At 45.2% G+C, this 25816-nt stretch overlaps 1 protein-coding gene across 1 annotated transcript in view; it reads left to right on the top strand.

Moving 5' to 3' along the window:
• LOC138946837 (sodium/potassium-transporting ATPase subunit alpha-3-like) overlaps positions 1–25816 on the top strand; it is a 148976-nt gene that overhangs the window by 13606 nt on the left and 109554 nt on the right. Inside the window, exons 3-9 of the mRNA XM_070318246.1 lie at positions 5208–5384; positions 8781–8987; positions 20912–21025; positions 21519–21653; positions 22202–22319; positions 22672–22940; positions 25111–25309. Coding sequence (XP_070174347.1) covers positions 5208–5384; positions 8781–8987; positions 20912–21025; positions 21519–21653; positions 22202–22319; positions 22672–22940; positions 25111–25309 — 1219 coding nt within the window. The remainder of the gene's footprint in view (positions 1–5207; positions 5385–8780; positions 8988–20911; positions 21026–21518; positions 21654–22201; positions 22320–22671; positions 22941–25110; positions 25310–25816) is intronic.

Genomic DNA, 25816 nt, shown 5'->3' with positions numbered 1-25816 from the left:
AGATGTGTGTAGATGTGCAAATGGACGAATTCCAGAACTAGCTGTGTCGGGTTTGAATGGCTTGTGAAAGAGTGAATACTCTTGCAATCAGTCAGGCTAGTGACTGGCCTATTATGTCACGTGGAAAAGCTTGACTCACTAAATGCAAGAGTGGTAAACGACTTTCAGTTCAGTGTTTTTGCCCTGGTAAAAATCGCTCAGAAACCGGCGGGAACCCGGTTTGAAATTGGGCCACGTGAACAGCATTTTACACGACTGTCTGCGCGGTGAGTTTGCACTGAGGTGTGTCAATAGTCTGTTGAAATTGGGCCACGTGAACAGCATTTTACACGACTGTCCGCGCGGTGAGTTTGCACTGAAGTGTGTGTCAAGAGTCTGTTGAAATTGGGCCACGTGAACAGCATTTTACACGACTGTCTGCGCGGTGAGTTTGCACTGAAGTGCGTGTCAAAAGTCTGTTGAAATTGGGCCACGTGAACAGCATTTTACACGACCGTCAGTGCATCGATTCTGAACGCGTTTACAATACTTGTTAGATCGAAGCGCACTTACTGTAGGCTAGCACTTGGGTATTGTTGGCTTTGTTTTATTTCGTCTCATAGCAATTTTGAAGTGAGCAAAGTGGTTGATTGTGTGTAAAACGTGTGTGCGCTCTGTGGCAATGGCAAGGTTGAAGTGAGCAAAATGGTTGATTGTGTGTAAAACGTGTGTGCTCTCTGTGACGATGGCAAGGTTGAAGTGAGCAAAATGGTTGATTGTGTGTAAAACGTGTGTGCTCTCTGTGGCGATGGCAAGGTTGAAGTGAGCAAAATGGTTGATTGTGTGTAAAACGTGTGTGCGCTCTGTGGCGATGGCAAGGTTGAAGTGAGCAAAATGGTTGATTGTGTGTAAAACGTGTGTGCTCTCTGTGGCGATGGCAAGGTTGAAGTGAGCAAAATGGTTGATTGTGTGTAAAACGTGTGTGCGCTCTGTGGCGATGGCAAGGTTGAAGTGAGCAAAATGGTTGATTGTGTGTAAAATGAGTGTGCGCTCTGTGGCGATGGCAAGGTTGAAGTGAGCAAAATGGTTGATTGTGTGTAAAACGTGTGTGCTCTCTGTGGCGATGGCAAGGTTGAAGTGAGCAAAATGGTTGATTGTGTGTAAAACGTGTGTGCGCTCTGTGGCGATGGCAAGGTTGAAGTGAGCAAAATGGTTGATTGTGTGTAAAACGTGTGTGCGCTCTGTGGCGATGGCAAGGTTGAAGTGAGCAAAATGGTTGATTGTGTGTAAAATGTGTGTGCGCTCTGCGGCGATAGCAAGGTTGAAGTGAGCAAAATAGTTGATTGTGTGTAAAATGTGTGTGCGCCCTGTGGCGATGGCAAGGTTGAAGTGAGCAAAATGGTTAATTGTGTGTAAAACGTGTGTGCGCACTGTGACGATGGCAAGGTTGAAGTGAGCAAAATGGTTGATTGTGTGTAAAACGTGTCTGCGCTTTGTGGCGATGTCAAGGTTGAAGTGAGCAAAATGGTTGAATGTGTGTGTCACAGTTCAATTTTGTTAAAACTGATGGTTTCCAGTTTTGCCGAGATATGTGGTAAGAAGGGAGGGACGTCAGGTTAGGAAAACAAAACAAGCTTAAACGAGTTATAGAACCTAGTGTCAGAAGTGAGACGGTCACGTGAGTGTGACGGACAGGACGGCAGTTGTAACAGTGAGCGAGTTTTCGCGAGGAACAGGGTTGAGCTACGGTAGGGTCACTGCGCATGTCTGGTTTTTGACTCACATGCGAAGCAAAAGTGAGTCTATGTACTCACCCGGGTCGTCCGTCCGTCCGTCCGGACGTCCGTCCGTCCGTCCGGAAAACTTTAACGTTGGATATTTCTTGGACACTATTCAGTCTATCAGTACCAAATTTAGCAAGATGGTGTATGATGACAAGGCCCCAAAAAACATACATAGCATCTTGACCTTGCTTCAAGGTCAAGGTCGCAAGGGCCATAAATGTTGCCTAAAAAACAGCTATTTTTCCCATTTTTCCCATTTTCTCTGAAGTTTTTGAGATTCAATACCTCACCTATATATGATATATAGGGCAAAGTAAGCCCCATCTTTTGATACCAGTTTGGTTTACCTTGCTTCAAGGTCAAGGTCACAGGAGCTCTTCAAAGTTGGATTGTATACATATTTTGAAGTGACCTTGACCCTGAACTATGGAAGATAACTGTTTCAAACTTAAAAATTATGTGGGGCACATGTTATGCTTTCATCATGAGACACATTTGGTCACATATGATCAAGGTCAAGGTCACTTTGACCCTTATGAAATGTGACCAAAATAAGGTAGTGAACCACTAAAAGTGACCATATCTCATGGTAGAAAGAGCCAATAAGCACCATTGTACTTCCTATGTCTTGAATTAACAGCTTTGTGTTGCATGACCTTGGATGACCTTGACCTTGGGTCAAGGTCACATGTATTTTGGTAGGAAAAATGTGTAAAGCATGTGAGTCGTATGGGCTTTGCCCTTCTTGTTTTCTTCGCGGAAACGCTGTTGGGTTGTGTCCAGTCGCGTCCCTTGCAACAAGATGGCGACAAGCGCGTTACGGATTTACTGTTGTGGAGAGTTGACGGACGACGATGATGAACAAGCAGTACTGTTTTATTGTTGATGTGAATGTAATGCCAAAACATCGAACTATCGATTCGAACGTCAATGAAGAAGTGAGCGTGAAAATCGAGCGCAAAACAGCCGGGTAAAAGTTCAGGGCGCTAAAGTACATTTGAGCCGAAATCGCACCCAAACTCCTGTTGACCTCATTTCTTCCCAAAATAAACATCACTGCTAAAATAAAATGCATTAAAACCAAGACAGTATCCAACCCAGTATCCTTAATTTTTGAAAGGCTAAGTGATTTACAACAAATGTCTTCTCACAATCCGTAACTTTGTCAAAAAATATTTGCAGAAGTTTCTCACCTCGCCTTGGCAGCCATCTTGGAACTGGAGAGACCCTACGCAGGAAGCAAGGTTGAAAGTTGGTTAACCGGTGACGTCACTCCAGTCGGTCGTACCGGACCGAGTTTTTGCGACCTCCGGTTCGACTCGAGTCACCTTAGTTGACGCTAAAACTCGCTCCAAAACTCACAGCGCGAGGACATGAAGTGTCGGTCTCAGGTGGTTCTCGATTGAACTCCTGACAGGACGGAAAGTGTGAAGGCTTGTTTGAATTCCGTTTCCCTAGAACAGTGTGGTGTGGTGTCTTCAAGGAAGAAAGCCCTTGTTCAAATGGCTTCTGTCAAGATGATGTTTTGCTCAGAGATTCATCCTATCACGGGATATTATGGTGAGCGAAAATGTTGAGTCTGCAGTGTGAGCGTGTTATGCTGAATATTCTATAACTAGCAAGACCCTTAGTAGAGGGCCCCAAAGGGGGGGTATCATCACGATCACGGGAAGGGAAATTTTAGCTTTCACGATCACAGTTACCTTGATTTTTGTTTTCACGATCACAAACACCTTGACGAATAGAGGATCATAGAGTGATACAGCTGTGAAAAATGTACGTTGAAAATAAAATGCTTTGCAATAATGCCCATCATGATCACGAAAACAAATGACGATCACGATCACGAGACTTGATTTTTTTGTCATCACGGATCACGGGCAAAGTCCCATCACGATCACAGAAATGGAAATTTCGGCAATCACGGTCACAGAAAGGTCAAAAAACGCCAATCACGATCACGATTTTAAACCCTTTGGGGCCCTCTTAGTATGTTGGAAAGAATGTGTGAATATGTGCTTTATTTTCTGAGTTTCAGTTTGGTTTATGTTCGATTGTAGTAGGTATTATTTGGGATAGGAGGTTGGTAACATTTTCAAATTGCCTATGCGCTTGTAGATAGTTTGGCCATGCATTTTTCGTTTTTCAAAATGGTGGACGTCATGGTCCCACATGGTAAATAACTTTGAAGCTACCTGATGTAAAAATGATTTAGGAGATTCCTAAAATGTAAATGGATACATGTTGTTATAATGTGAAGCAGGAGGGCTTGGATTTTGAATGAGAGTGTGAAGATGAATTTGCGAGCGGAGAGTTGTGTCCCTTGAATTCAAAATGGCGGAAGCATGTTGTTTTAATTTTCATAACCTGTTGTGAAAATTGTTTGGAAGTGCGAAAGGCTGTCATTTGAGATAATTTTGTTGTGAATGTGTAGAACATGTTTGACCTTGACCTTGTGTGTCTATAATTGGACAGGAAGTTAGAGAGGTCATAAGTTGTTATGTTTTAAAAGCAATTTTGACTTTGTGAATACTTTTGCAAAAGGAAAATAACAACTTTGAAGAAAGTTAACTTGTAAATATTTTCGAAGATGAATCTTCATGTTCTGATTGTGAATCGGAACTTAGATTATTTTTGAAGGAAGATTTTTCATGTGGACATTGGAAGTTCATATTTGTAAAATTTTAGGTTCAAGTTTAGCAGCAAAATTGAATTGTTGTTTGAACTTGGAGATAAACACACAAGGTTTGGTGACTATGGTTTAGGTCTTATGATCAGATTACTTAGATCAAATTTTGTTTAACAGATCCTGCTGTAAATCCAGCCTGGATGTCAAGCCTGGTGATGCTGTTCCGGAGATGGAACCGGTCATTGAGCGCGGCGCTCAGCTTTGTTTGCGTTGTTGTCTGGTCCTGATCTAACTCCGATCAGGCACTTAACTTCATCTACGAACAATCTTGTGTATGAACTGGCGCTGATCACGCTCTCGACACATTGTTTTGTCGTCGAATGACATACTGTGGTTCTGGAACTGACATTAATCCTGGCATGCTTGCCCGGTAAATGGACTTTGTGAATCTGGATTCTTACTCTAGACGGTGTTTTCTTAGTGTTTGTTAGTGTTGATTTATTCCGGCATTTTTGTGTTTGTTGTATCATTGTATTATGTTGTAGTCGTTATTTATCTGAGTTATTTCTCTTTTAGTTTGAGTATGTGAAAGTGAGATTGTTATTGTTGTGATTTTGCAGACTTTATTAGTTGACTAAATTGATTTGTTCTGCAAATAGTTTTCCTGGTTCAGTAGAGGGCATGAAAGCGAGTGATTGAGTGTGAGTATCTGATTTTGATTCTGTGTATTCATCTTCCACGCATCAGTGCGTGACAGTGTGTAAAATGTGTGTGCGCACTGTGGCGATGTGACGAGCACTGTACGCGCCTTGCAGGGCCAACATGCCCCAGAGCGGAGGGCCAGCTCAATCTCCATGAACCCCAAGATGCAGAAGAAGCGTGCCAGCATCAACAAACAGGGAATAGACGATCTCAAGAAGGAGATTGAGATGGACGAGCATATCATCCCTCTGGCCGAGCTGGCTATCCGCTTGGAGACTGATCTAGACTCGGTGAGGACTCGCTTTCACAACCTCTATTCTCAGTGTGTGTTGTTCTATTGACACACTCAATGTTAAGGTATCGTGTTATAGACACATTGTATGTCAAGGTATCGTGTTATAGACACATTGTATGTCAAGGTATCGTTTTATTGACACACTGTATGTTACGGTATCGTGTTATAGGCACACTGTATGTTAAGGTATCGTGTTATTGACACACTGAATGTTAAAGTATCGTGTTATTGACACAATGTATGTTAAGGTATCGTGTTATAGACACACTGTATGTTAAGGTATCGTGTTATAGACACACTGTATGTTAAGGTATCGTGTTATAGACACACTGTATGTTAAGGTATCGTGTTATAGACACACTGTATGTTAAGGTATCGTGTTATAGGCACACTCAATGTTAAGGTATCGTGTTATAGACACATTGTATGTCAAGGTATCGTGTTATAGACACATTGTATGTCAAGGTATCGTGTTATAGACACATTGTATGTCAAGGTATCGTTTTATTGACACACTGTATGTTACGGTATCGTGTTATAGGCACACTGTATGTTAAGGTATCGTGTTATAGACACACTGTATGTTAAGGTATCGTGTTATAGACACACTGTATGTTAAGGTATCGTGTTATAGACACACTGTATGTTAAGGTATCGTGTTTTAGATACACTGTAAGTTAAGGTATCGTGTTATAGATACACTGTATGTTAAGGTATCGTGTTATAGATACACTGTATGTTAAGGTATCGTGTTATTGACACACTGTATGCGAAGGTATCGTTTTATAGACACACTGTATGCGAAGGTATTGTGTTATTGACACACGGTACGTTAGGGTATCGTGTGATTGACACACTTCATCTGCCAATGTCTCTATCTGTCAGCTGAGATTTGGTCGTTTTCGTGTCCCAGTGTCTAGGTCTGTGTCTGTCGGCTGAGATTTGGTCGTCTTCGTGTCTCAGTATCTGTGTCTGTCAGCTGAGAGTTGGTCGTCTTCGTGTCTCAGTATCTGTGTCTGTCGGCTGAGATTTGGTCGTCTTCGTGTCTCAGTATCTGTGTCTGTCAGCTGAGAGTTGGTCGTCTTCGTGTCTCAGGGTCTGTGTCTGTCAACTGAGAGTTGGTCGTCTTCGTGTCTCAGTGTTTGTGTCTTGTCAGCTGAGGTTTTGTAGTCTTTGTGTCTCAGTGTCTGTGTCTGTCAGCTGAGATTTTGTCGTCTTCGTTTCTTACTCTCAGTGTCTGTGTCTGTCAAATGAGAGTTGGTCGTCTTCGTGTGTCAGTGTCTGTGTCTGTCAGCTGAGAGTTGGTCGTCTTCGTGTCTCAGTGTCTGTGTCTGTCAACTGAGAGTTGGTCGTCTTCGTGTCTCAGTGTCTGTGTCTGTCAACTGAGAGTTGGTCGTCTTCGTGTCTCAGTGTCTGTGTCTGTCAACTGAGATTTGGTCGTTTTCGTGTCTCAGTGTCTGTGTCTTGTCAGCTGAGATTTGGTAGTCTTTGTGTCTCAGTGTCTGTGTCTGTCAACTGAGATTTGGTCGTCTTCGTTTCTTACTCTCAGTGTCTGTGTCTGTCAACTGAGAGTTGGTCGTCTTCGTGTGTCAGTGTCTGTGTCTGTCAGCTGAGATTTGGTCGTCTTTGCGTCTCAGTGTCTGTGTCTGTCAGCTGAGATTTGGTCGTCTTTGCGTCTCAGTGTCTGTGTCTTGTCAGCTGAAATTTGGTCGTCTTCGTGTCTCAGTGTCTGTGTCTGTCAACTGAGATTCGGTCGTCTTCGTGTCTCAGTGTCTGTGTCTGTCAACTGAGATTGTGTCGTCTTCGTTTCTCTGTGTCTGTCAACTGAGATTCGGTCGTCTTTGTGTCTCAGTGTCTGTGTCTGTCAACTGAGATTTTGTCGTTTTCGTGTCACAGTGTCTGCGTCTAGTCAGCTGAGATTTGGTAGTCTTTGTGTCTCAGCGTCTGTGTCTGTCAGCTGAGATTTTGTCGTCTTCGTGTCTCAGTGTCTGTCAACTGAGAGTTTGTCGTCTTCGTGTCTCAGTGTCTGTGTCTGTCAACTGAGAGTTGGTCGTCTTCGTGTCTCAGTGTCTGTGTCTGTCAACTGAGATTTTGTCGTCTTCGTTTCTCAGTGTCTGTCAACTGAGAGTTGGTCATCTTCGTGTGTCAGTGTCTGTGTCTGTCAACTGAGAGTTGGTCGTCTTCGTGTCTCAGTGTCTGTGTCTTGTCAGCTGAGAGTTGGTCGTCTTCGTGTCTCAGTGTCTGTGTCTTGTCAGCTGAGAGTTGGTCGTCTTCGTGTCTCAGTGTCTGTGTCTGTCAACTGAGAGTTGGTCGTCTTCGTGTCTCAGTGTCTGTGTCTGTTAACTGAGAGTTGGTCGTCTTCGTGTCTCAGTGTCTGTGTCTGTCAACTGAGAGTTGGTCGTCTTCGTGTCTCAGTGTCTGTGTCTGTCAACTGAGAGTTGGTCGTCTTCGTGTCTCAGTGTCTGTGTCTGTCAGCTGAAATTTGGTCGTCTTTGCGTCTCAGTGTCTATGTCTGTCAACTGAGAGTTGGTCGTCTTCGTGTCTCAGTGTCTGTGTCTGTCAACTGAGAGTTGGTCGTCTTCGTGTCTCAGTGTCTGTGGGACAGGATTTTGCAAAACGTTTATCTGAGCCCACCGAGTCTTCGCAATTCAAGAAACGTAGCTGTCTGCTTAAAGTGAATATTGACCTTCTTCCCAGTGTTGACGATACTGTCTGCTTATAGTGAATATTGACCTTATTCCCAGTGTTGACGATACTGTCTGCTTATAGTGAATATTGACCTTCTTCCCAGTGTTGACGATACTGTCTACTTATAATGAATATTGACCTTCTTCCCAGTGTTGACGATACTGTCTGCTTATAATGAAAATTGACCTTCTTCCCAGTGTTGACGATACAGTCTGCTTATCGTGAATATTGACCTTCTTCCCAGTGTTGACGATACTGTCTGCTTATAATGAATATTGACCTTCTTCCCAGTGTTGACGATTTTGTCTGCTTATAGTGAATATTGACCTTCTTCCCCGTGTTGACGATACTGTCTGCTTATAGTGAATATTGACCTTCTTCCCCGTGTTGACGATACTGTCTGCTTATAGTGAATATTGACCTTCTTCCCCGTGTTGACGATACTGTCTGCTTATAGTGAATATTGACCTTCTTCCCCGTGTTGACGATACTGTCTGCTTATAGTGAATATTGACCTTCTTCCCCGTGTTGACGATACTGTCTGCTTATAGTGAATATTGACCTTCTTCCCCGTGTTGACGATACTGTCTGCTTATAGTGAATATTGACCTTCTTCCCAGTGTTGACGATACTGTCTGCTTATAGTGAATATTGACCTTCTTCCCAGTGTTGACGATACTGAGATGTGCGTGTGTTGTGTCAGGGACATACCGATGAAGAGGCAGCCAGGATATTACTGCGGGACGGTCTGAACCAACTGACCCCTCCCAAAACCACCCCGGAGTGGATCAAGTTCTGCAAGCAGCTGTTTGGCGGCTTCTCCATGCTGCTGTGGGTCGGAGCGATCCTCTGCTTCATTGCCTTCGGTGTGGAGATCGGCAACAACCCCAAAGGCTATGCCCTCGATAATGTCAGTACAGCCACAAAGCTATAGCCATACGATCATGTGCGTGCTAGAACAGATAAGCTTGTGTGTGTGTGTGTGTGTGTGTGTGTGTGTGTATGTGTGTGTGTGTGTGTGTATGTGTGGGTGTGTGTGTGTGTGTGTGTGTGTGTGTGTGTGTTACACAGTGTTAAACTTCCATTCTGACTTCCAATTTTAATTTTTTTCCTCGTACAGTACTGAGCCTAGCAACCCGTGAATGGTATTCATGTGACTGTTGCTTTAACAGGGTAGCCTTGGCGTGTCCTTGTTAGAATACCGGTATGTTTTATATTATTAGGTGGTGTTCTTTCAAAGCGCTGTGAATGTTGACAAGCACAATCTGTTGTAAAGGTATTCCCATAATCTGTTGTACAGGTATTCCCATAATATGTTGTAAAGGTATTCCCACAATCTGTAGTACAGGTATTCCCATAATCTGTTGTAAAGGCATTCCCATAATCTGTTGTAAAGGTATTCCCATAATCTGTTGTAAAGGTATTCCCACAATCTGTAGTACAGGTATTCCCATAATCTGTTGTAAAGGTATTCCCATAATCTGTTGTAAAGGTATTCCCATAATCTGTTGTAAAGGTATTCCCATAATCTGGTGTAAAGGTATTCCCATAAACATGTTCGGTCGTAGGGGAGCGAGGCATTAGAGATCTCAACTTCTCTAGGGCCATCTCTTTAAGAGCGATGCCCACACCTCTCCCTCGATGCCCACACCTCTCTCTCGATGCCCACACCTCTCCCTCGATGCTCACACCTCTCCCTCGATGCTCACACCTCTCCCTCGATGCTCGCACCTCTCCCTCGATGCTCACACCTCTCCCTCGATGTCCACACCTCTCTCTTGATGCCCACACCTCTCTCTGGATGCCCACACCCCTCCCTCGATGCCCACACCTCTCTCTTGATGCCCACACCTCTCTCTTGATGCCCACACCTCTCTCTTGATGCCCACACCTCTCCCTCGATGCTCACACCTCTCTCTTGATGCCCACACCTCTCTCTTGATGCCCACACCTCTCTCTTGATGCCCACACCTCTCTCTTGATGCCCACACCTCTCTCTTGATGCCCACACCTCTCTCTTGATGCCCACACCTCTCCCTCGATGCCCACACCTCTCCCTCGATGCCCACACCTCTCTCTTGATGCCCACACCTCTCCCTCGATGCTCACACCTCTCCCTTGATGCCCACACCTCTCTCTTGATGCCCACACCTCTCCCTCGATGCTCACACCTCTCCCTTGATGCTCACACCTCTCCCTTGATGCTCACACCTCTCTCTGGATGCCCACACCTCTCCCTTGATGCTCAGACCTCTCCCTTGATGCTCACACCTCTCTCTGGATGCCCACACCTCTCCCTTGATGCTCACACCTCTCTCTGGATGCTCACACCTCTCCCTTGATGCTCACACCTCTCTCTGGATGCCCACACCTCTCCCTTGATGCTCACACCTTTCCCTTGATGCCCACACATCTCCCTTGATGCTCACACCTCTCTCTGGATGCCCACACCTCTCCCTCGATGCCCACACCTCTCCCTCGATGCTCACACCTCTCCCTCGATGCTCACACCTCTCTCTTGATGCTCACACCTCTCCCTCGATGCTCACACCTCTCTCTTGATGCTCACACCTCTCTCTGGATGCTCACACCTCTCTCTCGATGCTCACACCTCTCCCTCGATGCTCACACCTCTCTCTGGATGCCCACACCTCTCCCTCGATGCCCACACCTCTCCCTCGATGCTCACACCTCTCCCTCGATGCTCACACCTCTCCCTTGATGCCCACACCTCTCTCTCGATGCCCACACCTCTCTCTGGATGCCCACACCTCTCCCTTGATGCTCACACCTCTCTCTGGATGCCCACACCTCTCCCTCGATGCCCACACCTCTCCCTCGATGCTCACACCTCTCTCTGGATGCCCACACCTCTCCCTCGATGCCCACACCTCTCCCTCGATGCTCACACCTCTCCCTTGATGCTCACACCTCTCCCTCGATGCTCACACCTCTCTCTCGATGCTCACACCTCTCCCTCGATGCTCACACCTCTCTCTCGATGCTCACACCTCTCCCTCGATGCTCACACCTCTCTCTGGATGCCCACACCTCTCCCTCGATGCCTACACCTCTCCCTCGATGCTCACACCTCTCTCTTGATGCTCACACCTCTCTCTTGATGCTCACACCTCTCTCTGGATGCTCACACCTCTCTATTGATGCTCACACCTCTCCCTCGATGCTCACACCTCTCTCTCGATGCTCACACCTCTCCCTCGATGCTGACACCTCTCTCTCGATGCTCACACCTCTCTCTCGATGCCCACACCTCTCTCTGGATGCCCACACCTCTCCCTCGATGCCCACACCTCTCCCTCGATGCTCACACCTCTCTCTCGATGCTCACACCTCTCCCTCGATGCCCACACCTCTCTCTGGATGCCCACTCCTCTCCCTCGATGCCCACACCTCTCCCTCGATGCTCACACCTCTCTCTCGATGCTCACACCTCTCCCTTGATGCCCACACCTCTCTCTCGATGCCCACACCTCAAAGTCAACCTGTATGGTACGATTCTGTCTGATAGTGACGGACTGTAAGTCTGGTCAAAGTCAACCTGTATGGTACGATTCTGTCTGATAGTGACGGACTGTAAGTCTGGTCAAAGTCAACCTGTATGGTACGATTGTGCGCGATAATGACGGACTGTAAGTCTGGTCAAAGTCAACCTGTATGGTACGATTGTGCCTGATAATGACGGACTGTAAGTCTGGTTAAAGTCAACCTGTATGGTACGATTGTGCGCGATAATGACGGACTGTAAGTCTGGTCAAAGTCAACCTGTATGGTACGATTGTGCCTGATAATGACGGACTGTAAATCTGGTCAAAGTCAACCTGTATGGTACGATTGTGCCTGATAATGACGGACTGTAAGTCTGGGCAAAGTCAACCTGTATGGTACGATTGTGCCTGATAATGATGGACTGTAAGTCTGGTCAAAATCAACCTGTGTGGTACGATTGTGCCTGATAATGACGGACTTTAACTCCTAGTTAGCGTTACCGTAACCGTAATTCACATCTTGCATTGCACAACACAGCGCGGGCGAGGTGAGGCTCGCTGTCAAATAAGCTTACTACATGCAGACCGTTAATTCGCACAGTCGTGCGGTCAGTAGTAATGGCCTCGCGGGGCGCTGTGGCGGGGTGGTAAGACGTCGGCCTCTTATTAAATCAGAAGGTCGAGGGTTCGAATCCCGGCCGCGGCCGCCTGGTGGGTTAAGTGTGGAGATTTGTCCGATCTCCCATGTCAACTTATCCCCCTTCGTGTGTACACGCAAGCACAAAACCAAGTGCACACGGAAAAGATCCTGTAATCCATGTCAGAGTTCGGTGGGTTATGGAAACACAAAAATACCCAGCATGCTTCCTCCGAAAGCGGCGTATGGCTGCCTAAATGGCGGGGTAAAAACGGTCATACACGTAAAATTCCACTCGTGCAAAAACACGAGTGTATGTGGGAGTTTCAGCCCACGAACCCAGAAGAAGAAGAAGAATGGCCTCGCGGCTGGAAGACCGTAAGCTATGACCCGGTTGCGCAACTTATAGTGCATCGCCCAGCTATTGTCAAGGGTCAATCCGACGGGGTTGGGTTAGAGATGATGTTTTTCAGAAAGCTTATTCAATTTACAGCCGATGTTCGGTAAACGAAAAATGGCTCCGTTGTACCGCTTTTGAGTGAGGAGCGTCTTTGTAACCTAACCCCTAACGCAGTTTTGGCGCAGGGGGTATGTCACAAATAAACGTCGTATACTTCGTTTCGGCAAACATACATTTGAAAATTATGCACTAAACAAAAGCTAAGGCTTTGTTCTCTCAGGCAATATACAAACAACATTCTTCCTACTTGGATACTTTTAGACATTAACCTGCGAGTACAACATCGTGTTGAGAAAATCAAAATATGTCATTCTTCCAAACGATAAGTGAAGATAATTCAGTCCCAGGTTATATTGCAATCATACATACACACGCAAGTCGATTTTTCTTATAAATGGACTGACTTGGCATCCATATTCGTTAGTTCCATTTGGCAGACACCAGCCATATGAAACAAAATTGAGTCAACTTGCATCAGCTTCAAAAAAGAGAAAAAGATCGACTGGGGATAAAAGCTGACAGAAAAACAACCCTGGAAGAAGATAGTTTTGTCCTGCCAGATGTCATTTGATGCAGCATACGAAAGATGAAACTGTTATAAGGAAATAAATACGAGTTTGTTTAAACGGATAGTGTCGTTTTCTAATTTGTCACTTCCGGTTTTGCCTCATAATGTCGAATTCTTTGTCTAAAATAAGTACTTTGCATTTAATAAAACTCGCATTTAATATATATTGAATTTTGTTTAAACAAAAGTAACTTTTATAAAGCTTTATGCATCTGATTATTAAAGGTAACCGTTTTGGACTTTTGACATGCAGTTTCGTTATGTACAAAATGTCTTTTTGCTCCCTACCCGCCTTGAAAACATGACCGAAAAAGACTTATATATCATTAGAAAGTGACTCATTCACTGCTATGACGACCATTGTATGTGCAATTCTATGCTCAAAATGTAATTAGAGTAAATGATAAGTGATTGTAGCATTGGCTATATTTGGCATACCTGTTGTTCATTGCGTCAGCTTCAAATTTCAGAAAACGTTCACGTAGTAGGCACTGCCATTGTTAAGTTAGTTACATTGTACGTTGAAGTGTATGCATTTGAAATTGTCGAAAACGCTGGATAAAAGTTATGTTCGATTAAATCGAAACCTACCCTTAACTGTAAATTACGTCCTATGATTAGGGGGTATAGTTAAAGATTAAGGCATATGAACTCTTCTTTGCCACTTATCTCATCAACAAATATACATATAAGTAGGTAAGGCATTGGAGATAAAAACCAGGAACTCTCATAACGGTGTCACATTCGCATTGTATTCAACTTCCGGTTATCTACTAGCTGATGCGCTATTTTCAGCTGTTCACACGTTATCTCAGGAAAAGCCTTTTTCAACAAAAGTGCATATGATTATGAAAAAAAGTACATTTGTTTTTGAATCTTATGTAATGCATCGTCAATTCATATAGGTTTGAATTTGTCGAAAATGTTATTGTCAGGGTTTCATGTATACATCTGAAATGTACTTTTGTTGCATAGTGTTCGTAGAACGTGTATTTAGATTAAACCTAAAAGACATCATTGTACGCTCAAAAGTAAATGTTTTACTGATCACAAAAAAAATTAGAATGTTTTAACAGCAATAAGCTACCGTATATATGATTGCAAACAATGATTGAGTTATACTTCCGGCTTCTTAAGTCTTCCTATCTTTTTTCGATTTTTGTTCTAAGACTGGCACTTAGTAAAGGCGTGTTTTCAAAGAAATGCAAAATAATGTAATCCCTGTATCATACTGACGTGTTTGTCTTTTTATTCGGCATCAAAAGATATTCATTTCATGTGGCAGAAAATCCTAGTGTACGCGATACGCTCGTTACTGTGACCCTACCTTGCAAAATCACACGTCAACACAGACCGGGGGTTGGTAGCTTTAAGTGCTTGTATACACCGATGGTTTTCAACAAGTGCGATTTTTTATCATTAATAAAGAAATAAACATATTTTGTACATCATTGCAACATCCAATTTGGCTTTGAGAAAATTTTATTTCCGTCCTTCGCTTTTCTAAGCAATCAAAAGAGACATACGATTCAGCAGAATTAGGTCGTGTCAATGGATGTCCGTAGACTTAGTAATAATTATTACAATGATGTTTTGTTGAACATTTTGTAACAAGAGCGGATATCACATGCAACAGGTTAATCACACTTTTTACATGAAGAAACGGAGACGGATATCTGAAACGATATGTACATGCGTAAGATGTGGTTGGGTGAGTGTGAGTGTGTTTGTGAGTGTGTGTGTGTGTGTGTGTAGGGAGGGGGTCCCTCTCTCTCGCTTTCTCTTTCTTATTGTTGTTGGAGACAAAGCAGACTTCTCTTTGAATGTTTCAGATCTAACACAGTTTGGATTCAGCTTAAAGGCGCAATGCTTCTATTGAAAAGAGTTAGGCGCACTTTATAAGATCGGGGCAGGCTTTTACATGAAATAAGAACATCCCTCCACTCTGTCACATCCCTCCACTCTGTCACATCCCTCCACTCTGTCACATCCCTCCACTCTGTCACATCCCTGCACTCTGTCACATCCCTCCACTCTGTCACATCCCTGCACTCTGTCACATACCTCCACTCTGTCACATCCCTCCACTCTGTCACATCCCTCCACTCTGTCACATCCCTCCACTCTGTCACATACCTCCACTCTGTCACATCCCTCCACTCTGTCACATCCCTCCACTCTGTCACATCCCTCCACTCTGTCACATCCCTCCACTCTGTCACATACCTCCACTCTGTCACATCCCTCCACTCTGTCACATACCTCCACTCTGTCACATACCTCCACTCTGTCACATCCCTCCACTCTGTCACATACCTCCACTCTGTCACATCCCTCCACTCTGTCACATCCCTCCACTCTGTCACATACCTCCACTCTGTCACATACCTCCACTCTGTCACATCCCTCCACTCTGTCACATACCTCCACTCTGTCACATACCTCCACTCTGTCACATCCCTCCACTCTGTCACATCCCTCCACTCTGTCACATCCCTCCACTCTGTCACATCCCTCCACTCTGTCACATACCTCCACTCTGTCACATCCCTCCACTCTGTCACATCCCTCCACTCTGTCACATCCCTCCACTCTGTCACATCCCTCCACTCTGTCACATCCCTCCACTCTGTCACATCCCTCCACTCTGTCACATCCCTCCACTCTGTCACATACCTCCACTCTGTCACATACCTCCACTCTGTCACATCCCTCCACTCTGTCACATACCTCCACTCTGTCACATACCTCCACTCTGTCACATACCTCCACTCTGTCACATCCCTCCACTCTGTCACATCCCTCCACTCTGTCACATACCTCCACTCTGTCACATCCCTCCACTCTGTCACATACCTCCACTCTGTCACATCCCTCCACTCTGTCACATCCCTCCACTCTGTCACATCCCTCCACTCTGTCACATACCTCCACTCTGTCACATACCTCCACTCTGTCACATCCCTCCACTCTGTCACATCCCTCCACTCTGTCACATACCTCCACTCTGTCACATACCTCCACTCTGTCACATCCCTCCACTCTGTCACATACCTCCACTCTGTCACATACCTCCACTCTGTCACATACCTCCACTCTGTCACATCCCTCCACTCTGTCACATCCCTCCACTCTGTCACATCCCTCCACTCTGTCACATACCTCCACTCTGTCACATCCCTCCACTCTGTCACATCCCTCCACTCTGTCACATCCCTCCACTCTGTCACATACCTCCACTCTGTCACATCCCTCCACTCTGTCACATCCCTCCACTCTGTCACATCCCTCCACTCTGTCACATACCTCCACTCTGTCACATACCTCCACTCTGTCACATCCCTCCACTCTGTCACATACCTCCACTCTGTCACATACCTCCACTCTGTCACATACCTCCACTCTGTCACATCCCTCCACTCTGTCACATCCCTCCACTCTGTCACATACCTCCACTCTGTCACATCCCTCCACTCTGTCACATACCTCCACTCTGTCACATCCCTCCACTCTGTCACATCCCTCCACTCTGTCACATCCCTCCACTCTGTCACATACCTCCACTCTGTCACATACCTCCACTCTGTCACATCCCTCCACTCTGTCACATCCCTCCACTCTGTCACATACCTCCACTCTGTCACATACCTCCACTCTGTCACATCCCTCCACTCTGTCACATACCTCCACTCTGTCACATACCTCCACTCTGTCACATACCTCCACTCTGTCACATCCCTCCACTCTGTCACATCCCTCCACTCTGTCACATCCCTCCACTCTGTCACATACCTCCACTCTGTCACATCCCTCCACTTGTCACATCCCTCCACTCTGTCACATACCTCCACTCTGTCACATACCTCCACTCTGTCACATACCTCCACTCTGTCACATCCCTCCACTCTGTCACATACCTCCACTCTGTCACATACCTCCACTCTGTCACATACCTCCACTCTGTCACATACCTCCACTCTGTCACATACCTCCACTCTGTCACATCCCTCCACTCTGTCACATCCCTCCACTCTGTCACATACCTCCACTCTGTCACATACCAAAGAAACAAAATGCTACCTGTGTACAGAGGTAATTATTTTGATGAATGAAGTGTTTAAATGCAACAAGTAACATTTGAAATGTAGTCACAACAACAATAAAACTCACCGCGAAAAGCAGCCAGAGTGCTGTGTTTTGGCATGAGACAAATTCAAGGAATGGTCTTACCCCAAATAAAAGCCTGGTCAGATCTAAGATTATAAGCCAAACTTGAGATGATGAGATCATTAGTGTGCCTGGAAGACGGTAAATTGTACTGAAAACACTATTTCAGGGCTGTTGTTTTTTTCGGAGATGAGTGATATATAGCTAAAAGAAGTAGACTTTTGGCGTCTTTGGTGTTGGTTTCTTCTCTGTTGTTCTAAGAACGTGTGTCTGATGACACGCCCCTTCAGCTCCGACCCTTCCTAATAATTATGTATACTCGTGTAAATATGTACACAAAAACCATCAAAACTGTCATCACTCACAGTATTATTTTTAGACTCGCTATCCACTGATTTCCAAAGAACTGCTTCTGCACACACTGACTGCATGACGATTGTGAAATAACTTGATTCACACCTTTGTGTGTATATTATACATTTTAAACCTTCACGTCAACTTACTTACGAAGGAACAAACCTGGGGGAACATCAAAACAAACTGGCTGTGGTGTGATAATAGCGTTGAAACACGTCATCACTTGAATCATTTGTCATTTTATCTCACTTAATTAACAATTAAGGTACCTCTGAGCATTTGCATTCGGCATGTGTGCTTCCAATAAGCACGTTGCTGAACAGAAGAAAGGAGTAAAAGAATGAGGGAAAATTGTATTCGTACCAAAGAATGTCCCCTAATAACTCACAATCTAAACATCAGGTGTTTTTGGGGATAAAATGTCGACAACCATTGCTGAAATATTGATTTCCCGAGATGAACTTTTAGCAGACCTTCCAAAGCACCAGTGCAGTCAAGATTAAGAAGGTGTGTATGTTTGTGACGTCACATGTACACGTGAAAATTATAGCGGAAGGGCCTCCTAATATGGACTGGGTCCTAATATGGACCACCTTTCGTGCTGACAAACTAATGGTGCTAGAGCGCTCAGAACAGTTTTATTCGCTGAATGCATCCTCTCTTGATAACTTGCACATGTCAAAAAAGTTGTGGACGCACAAAACCGTTAGTTTTTTTTTCTCCCTTTTGTTTGTTTTTTCACACTTTTAGCTTCGTTCACTCTAAATCTGACGCTTAAAATGGACCAATTTCTCTCCAAAGACAAAGCTATAAACACACAACAATTGCATTATAGGACAGCTAAGGCTGTATTCGCTACACTTTAGCAGTGTTGGCCCCGAGTTTCTGTCACAAACAAAACATTATAGCAAACACTCGAAGTATCTCTGTGTTCCCTAATATGGACCACCTTCGACAAATAGAAGAAAAGAAAAGATAAAGGACGGTTTCAGTCGTTCTCAAGAAGCTTGCTGAAAATGACCTATAACTAGCCCTCGAGATTTCAAAAAAATTATACTTCTTCACGTGAAAGTTGATAATTTCAATTATTTTCTCTCTGTTTTTGATTTGTTTTAAACAGTTTCCTTTTGTGTTTCAAATACAGTTCTCGTCGAATCCAAACCTGTAAATCTGAAGCATATTTCAATTAGGCTGACTTGCATGGTAAGTTGCAAGTTGTATCATGTTATTTTGAAGAAAACAGGGCTTTTTACAGTGATTCTCGAAGGTCTCATCACTGGTCCATATTAAGCGCCCAGGCCACTAAATATGGACCAGTTGTGATTTTTTTCTGTATTTTATTTTTAGCGAATGACTGTAAAAGCTAGTTCTCTCTAATTAGTCTTCAAGATTTACGAAAGAGAGAACAACTACAAAACAAAAAAAATGAAACGGCTCTGCAAAAAAACAAGCTAGTTAGCAGCGTAAAACAAAAAGTGGTCCATATTAGGGGCCCTTCCCCTATTAGGATGCACTATAACATGTTTTACTTACTTTCGATTAAAACTGTATCGTTGTATTTTATGTCTTGCATATTTTCAAATGATTTAAGGGGCCAGACATACCTAGTGACGGGTGTATTGTTTCTTAATTTTGTCATTTCAGTTTGCTTCCAGATAACAGCTTCATATTTGGCAATTAGATAGCTTAATGCCTAAGCTAACATACAAAAATATAACATTAGTAAAACAAATAATATAAAGTTTGCCAAAAAAATAATAAACAAAAAACTATGTTTCGAAAATGCCAAAAAAAGAGAGTTGGTTTTGACAACATTGTTTTCATTCTAGTCATATCAGAACTATTTCCTTTGGTATAAATGTATATAAAGGATATACCTCGATCATGTACTAAAATAAACAGAGTAAGTTTAATATTTTGTATTTTAGGCTAAGCTAAATTTTGTGAAAAAATTGCTGATTTTTTTTTACTTTGAAAATTTATTGCACATGCTACACTAACAAGACTTCAATTATTTTAGTACACGTTCCCGATATGACAAAACTCTATTTCCATGCCAAATATCAAGGTCATAGCTTTAAAAACAAAAAAGTTATGTTGTAAAAATGAACAAAACGACTCGTTTTCCGGACAAAATCACAACATAAAAAAAGCCATTTTTCTTACAGAATAAAGTTAGTGTCCACCGCTGAGATAGGGGAACCCCTCTGCTTCTGTTTGTTGTTCGTCCCTACCAGTCCTCTTCAATCTCCTTGCCTTCTGAGCCGTAATGATTAATAATTAATAATTAATTAAATATTTTTAATTTAAATACTTAAATTTATATTAATTAATATTAATATTTCGTAATGATTTTTTGGGCATTTTGGGGGTCACATGACCTACTTTGACCCCATATATTTCCCGTTATACCTGGGAATTTCCCCCCAAAAAATATCTGGCATGAAAATAGAGATATTCAGCTGTAAGAAAATATGAAGTGTGGAACAACACATGAAAAAGTGATTTTTGACCCGTCACTAGGTAGGTCTGGCCCCTTAAATGAAACACCCAAAGCGACGACTTCGCTAATATCAATATTTTGAAGAAACAAAAATACGTCATCACTACATAAACACGAACAACGTGACGTCATTTTAGTTGGCGTCAAAATCTCTATGACTACCTTACCTTTCCAATGATATGCCGTTAAAGAATGTCAGACAAGCGGTTCAACTTCTATGCCCGCTTAATGAACTCAACCCTCTAAACGGGAATAGTAAGCACAAAGAAGGAAACTACGCACACAAAACCACGTTTTTCTCAAAAGCGGTATAACGAAAAGCCCCAAGACCCTAGATTTAGAATTCTATCGTTCAAATCTGTCAAGAAAGTGTGGTAGCAACCCCAACCCCGTCGGGTTGACCCAAGTGGTCTCTGGCCGACAGGCTATTACGCAAGCCTTGCCTATCACTACGGTTCTGTGTTGCCAAGGGAGTGAGGTTTAACGCCCCTGTGCTGCGTGCAAATGTACCTTGTGATGCGTGCCGATGTACCTTGTGATGCGTGCAGATGTACCTTGTGATGCGTGCCGATGTATCTTGTGATGCGTGCAGATGTACCTTGTGATGCGTGCAGATTTACCTTGTGATGCGTGCAGATGTACCTGGGTGTCGTGCTGACCGCGGTGGTGATCATCACCGCTGTCTTCTCCTACTACCAGGACGCCAAGTCATCCAAGATCATGGAGTCTTTTAAGAAGCTCGTTCCGCAGGTAAACCCAGGGCTCCCCGTGGTCCGCGTCCCTGCGTCCTATGCGCACTAGAAGCCGAAAACACGCACTAGAAATGTATGGAGGGGGTACGGGGACGCACTAGACTTTAAAAGAGCGGGTCCTGGGACGCACTAAATTTCCTTCATCGTGCGTAAGGTAGATACCATTAATGTTGTATTATAATACACTGGAACCTTTCGGCTTTTGGACCCTTAGGACCCTTAGACATTCTGCTGTGGGGGTCCCGGGATGCACTAGGAGGGGCGTCCGTGGGGAGCCCTGTAAACCTCTTAACTTGTGAGAGTCGTAACAGGTTTGCATGGCCATTAACGTGTTGGGGTACCAGAATGTTCTAATGGTGCTGGAGGGGGTGGGGGCTTCCAGAATCCATGACCCCACCCCCATCCCGACCCCCACAACCCCAACCCCTCTCCCCAAGATCCAACGGTGTGAGTGCATAGCCAAGCTAATTGCGTGTCGCTGTGTGGCCCAGAAAGCCCTGGTGGTCCGGGACGGAGAGAAGATCGAGGTGAACGCCCAGGAGCTTGTGGTGGGGGACATCATTGAGATCAAGTTCGGGGACCGCATGCCGGCAGACATGAGGGTCATCACGTCGCACGCCTTCAAGGTCAGGGTCATTCCTCGTACTCGCACCGTCGTCAGCTGGAAAAGGGAATCCTTGCCATTGGCATCACCTCACTATCGACACGTTCATATTGTGTGTGTGTGTGTGTGTGTGTGTGTGTGTGTGTGTGTGTGTGTGTGTGTGTGTGTGTGTGCGTACGTGCGCGTGCGTGCATGCGTGCGTGCGTGCGTGCGTGCGCGCGTGCGTGCGTGCGTGTGTGTGTGTGTGTGTGTGTGTGAGTGACACTCTAGGCGTTTGTCCGATACACAGCCCCCAACATGCCCAATGTCTCATTTGCACCACTTATTACAACAACAAAATATCGTTTCACTCGGCAAAGCCTCGAGCGACGACTTTCTTATGCTAACGTTTTGTCTCGATATGCATTGGTAAAATGAAAAAAATGTCATGTCATACGTGTGTGTGTGTGTGTGTGTGTGTGTGTGTGTGTGTGTGTGTGTCTGACTGTCTGCCTGCGTGAGTGTGTGTGTGTGTGTGTGTGTGTGTGTGTGTGTGTGTGTGTGTGTGCGTGCGTGTGTGTGTGTGTGCAGGTGGACAACTCGTCCCTGACGGGAGAGTCTGAGCCGCAGAGCCGCCACAACGAGTGTACACACGACAACCCGCTGGAAACCAAGAATCTGGCTTTCTTCTCCACTTCGGCGGTGGAAGGTAGCACGCATGTCGTGGTCACTCCCCTCTGTTTCTTGTGTTTTCCCTGCCCGTTTCGAATTCATAAGTCCAAGGTATACCAACATGCAAACACAGGCACCAACAAACACGCGCACACAGAGATACGGAGAGACGGACAGGCAGACGGACAGGCAGACGGACAGGCAGACGGACAGGCAGACGGACAGGCAGACGGACAGGCAGACGGACAGGCAGACGGACAGGCAGACGGATCAATGTTCGAACATACACATTATGCACAAGCACACAGACATACATAACATACATACACATACATACCTACACACACATACAATAATCCAGTCCCAACACACCATGACGTCTGCAACAGGTACAGCGCGCGGCATGGTGGTGAAGATCGGTGACCACACCGTGATGGGTCGTATCGCCAACCTTGCCACGGGGCTGGAGCTCGGAGAAACGCCCATCGCCAAGGAGATCCATCACTTCATCCTCATCATCTCAGGCGTGGCCGGCATGCTCGGCATTGTCTTCTTCTTCATCGCCCTCGTGATGGGCTACGAGTGGATCCAGGCCGTCATCTTCCTCATCGGCATCATCGTGGCCAACGTGCCTGAGGGACTGCTGGCTACCATGACGGTAAGACTTGACGTGTGATTGGCATTATCGTGGCCAACGTGCCTGAGGGACTGCTGGCTACCATGACGGTAAGACTTGACGTGTGATTGGCATTATCGTGGCCAACGTGCCTGAGGGACTGCTGGCTACCATGACGGTAAGACTTGACGTGTGATTGGCATCATCGTGGCCAACGTGCCTGAGGGACTGCTGGCTACCATGACGGTAAGACTTGACGTGTGATTAGCATCATCGTGGCGAACGTGTCTGAGGAACTGCTGGCTACCATGACGGTAAGACTTGACGTGTGATTGGCATTATCGTGGCCAACGTGTCTGAGGGACTGCTGGCTACCATGACGGTAAGACTTGACGTGTGATTGGCATCATCGTGGCCAACGTGCCTGAGGGACTGCTGGCTACCATGACGGTAAGACTTGACGTGTGATTGGCATCATCGTGGCCAACGTGTCTGAGGGACTGCTGGCTACCATGACGGTAAGACTGGATGCGTGATTGGGATAAAAAACCCAATGTTACTCAGGATAGGTGACATGTGACAGTTCATATCAAACAATGATGGTGCGAACTCAAGCAAAAGCTTGTTTGACGTGACCCGAAAAATACACCATTACACAAATAGTCATCACAGTGATTTTCAGCGTGTCTCGTCCTTGGTAACTCAGTGGTAGATGGACCGATTGATTGATGGTGATTGGATGGACCGATTGATTGATGGTGGTTGGATGGACCGATTGATTGATGGTGGTTGGCTGGACCGATTGATTGATGGTGATTGGATGGACCGATTGATTGATGGTGATTGGCTGGACCGATTGATTGATGGTGGTTGGATGGACCGATTGATTGATGGTGGTTGGATGGACCGATTGATTGATGGTGGTTGGATGGACCGATTGATTGATGGTGGTTGGATGGACCGATTGATTCATGGTGGTTGGATGGACCGATTGATTGATGGTGGTTGGATGGACCGATTGATTGATGGTGGTTGGATGCATTGGATGCATGTGTGACCAGGAGGTTAACGTTGAACCACGCATGTGACACCATGGTTGATGGACATTTACACGCACACACTGAGTGAATGGATGGAATGTTGTGTGGTCGGATCAATGGATGGATGTTTTAAAGACGGCGGGTTGCTGACTTCCAAGCGCGTGGTCCAGAAGAACTGCCTGGTGAACAAGGCTTTGGAAACCGTTATGAAACTGGCGTAATGTTGTACAACAGGTGTGCCTGACCCTGACTGCCCAGCGGATGGTCTCCTGAACCGTTAGATATCGACGTTATATTGTACAACAGGTGTGCCTGACCCTGACTGCCCAGCGGATGGTCTCCTGAACCGTTAGATATCGACGTTATATTGTACAACAAGTGTGCCTGACCCTGACTGCCGAGCGGATGGTCTCCTGAACCGTTAGATATCGACGTTATATTGTACAACAAGTGTGCCTGACCCTGACTGCCGAGCGGATGGTCTCCTGAACCGTTATATATCGACGTTATATTGTACAACAGGTGTGCCTGACCCTGACTGCCCAGCGGATGGTCCCCCTGAACAGTTAGATACAGACGTTATATTGTACAACAGGTGTGCCTGACCCTCACCACCAGGTGGATGGTCTCCTGAACCGTTAGATATCGACGTTATATTGTACAACAGGTGTGCCTGACCCTGACTGCCCAGCGGATGGTCCCCCTGAACCGTTAGATACATACGTTATATTGTACAACAGGTGTGCCTGACCCTGACTGCCCAGCGGATGGTCTCCTGAACCGTTAGATATCGACGTTATATTGTACAACAGGTGTGCCTGACCCTGACTGCCCAGCGGATGGTCTCCTGAACCGTTAGATATCGACGTTATATTGTACAACAGGTGTGCCTGACCCTGACTGCCCAGCGGATGGTCTCCTGAACCGTTAGATATCGACGTTATATTGTACAACAAGTGTGCCTGACCCTGACTGCCAAGCGGATGGTCTCCTGAACCGTTATATATCGACGTTATATTGTACAACAGGTGTGCCTGACCCTGACTGCCAAGCGGATGGTCTCCTGAACCGTTAGATATCGACGTTATATTGTACAACAGGTGTGCCTGACCCTGACTGCCAAGCGGATGGTCTCCTGAACCGTTAAATACCGACGTTATATTGTACAACAGGTGTGCCTGACCCTGACTGCCCAGCGCATGGCTCATAAGAACTGCCTCGTGAAGAACCTGGAGTCGGTGGAAACCCTGGGGTCGACGTCAACCATCTGCTCGGACAAGACGGGTACCCTGACCCAGAACCGCATGACCGTGGCTCATCTCTGGTTTGACAAGCGCATCTGGGAGGCCGACACAGAGGAAGGATCATCCAGTGAGATATTGTTAGAGTTGGGGTGATGGCTTGAGGGGTCAAGGCGGTCCTTTATCCAGAACTCGATTTGCCTTTATTCCCCGTAGACTTCGCGAAATCTATTTACCAAACATTCAGTGCGAAAGTTTCGTGAAGCAGAATTCACGAAGTCGACTTAAGGGGAGGTGGGCCAGTGCACTACCTTTTTTTTTAGTTTGAATGTTTTATTGTGTCTGAATGTTATTTTATGAAAGAAATGAACAAATGAGGACAAAGAATAGTCACTTTTTGTATTTTCGGTTGCTGGTTTTTGTTTTACGCGACAAAAACAGTCAAAATACAGACAAAAGTGGAGTACAGGAGATACACGATATTTCAGCAGATGTGATTGTCACACTTCTAATTATTGTTTTATTTTATCCTTCTGGGTATGCTCTAGGGGATTACGAAGCAGATCTTGTTTATTATATTTATATTTGGAGTTGGGAACACTTCTTTGTTACAACTGTCAAACTTTAGGGTAACGCT

Source organism: Littorina saxatilis, linkage group LG14, assembly GCF_037325665.1.
Source record: "Littorina saxatilis isolate snail1 linkage group LG14, US_GU_Lsax_2.0, whole genome shotgun sequence".
Taxonomy (NCBI): Eukaryota; Metazoa; Mollusca; class Gastropoda; order Littorinimorpha; family Littorinidae; genus Littorina; species Littorina saxatilis.
The sequence above is the reverse complement of the archived record's forward strand: the minus strand, read 5'-3'. Positions and strand labels throughout refer to the sequence as shown.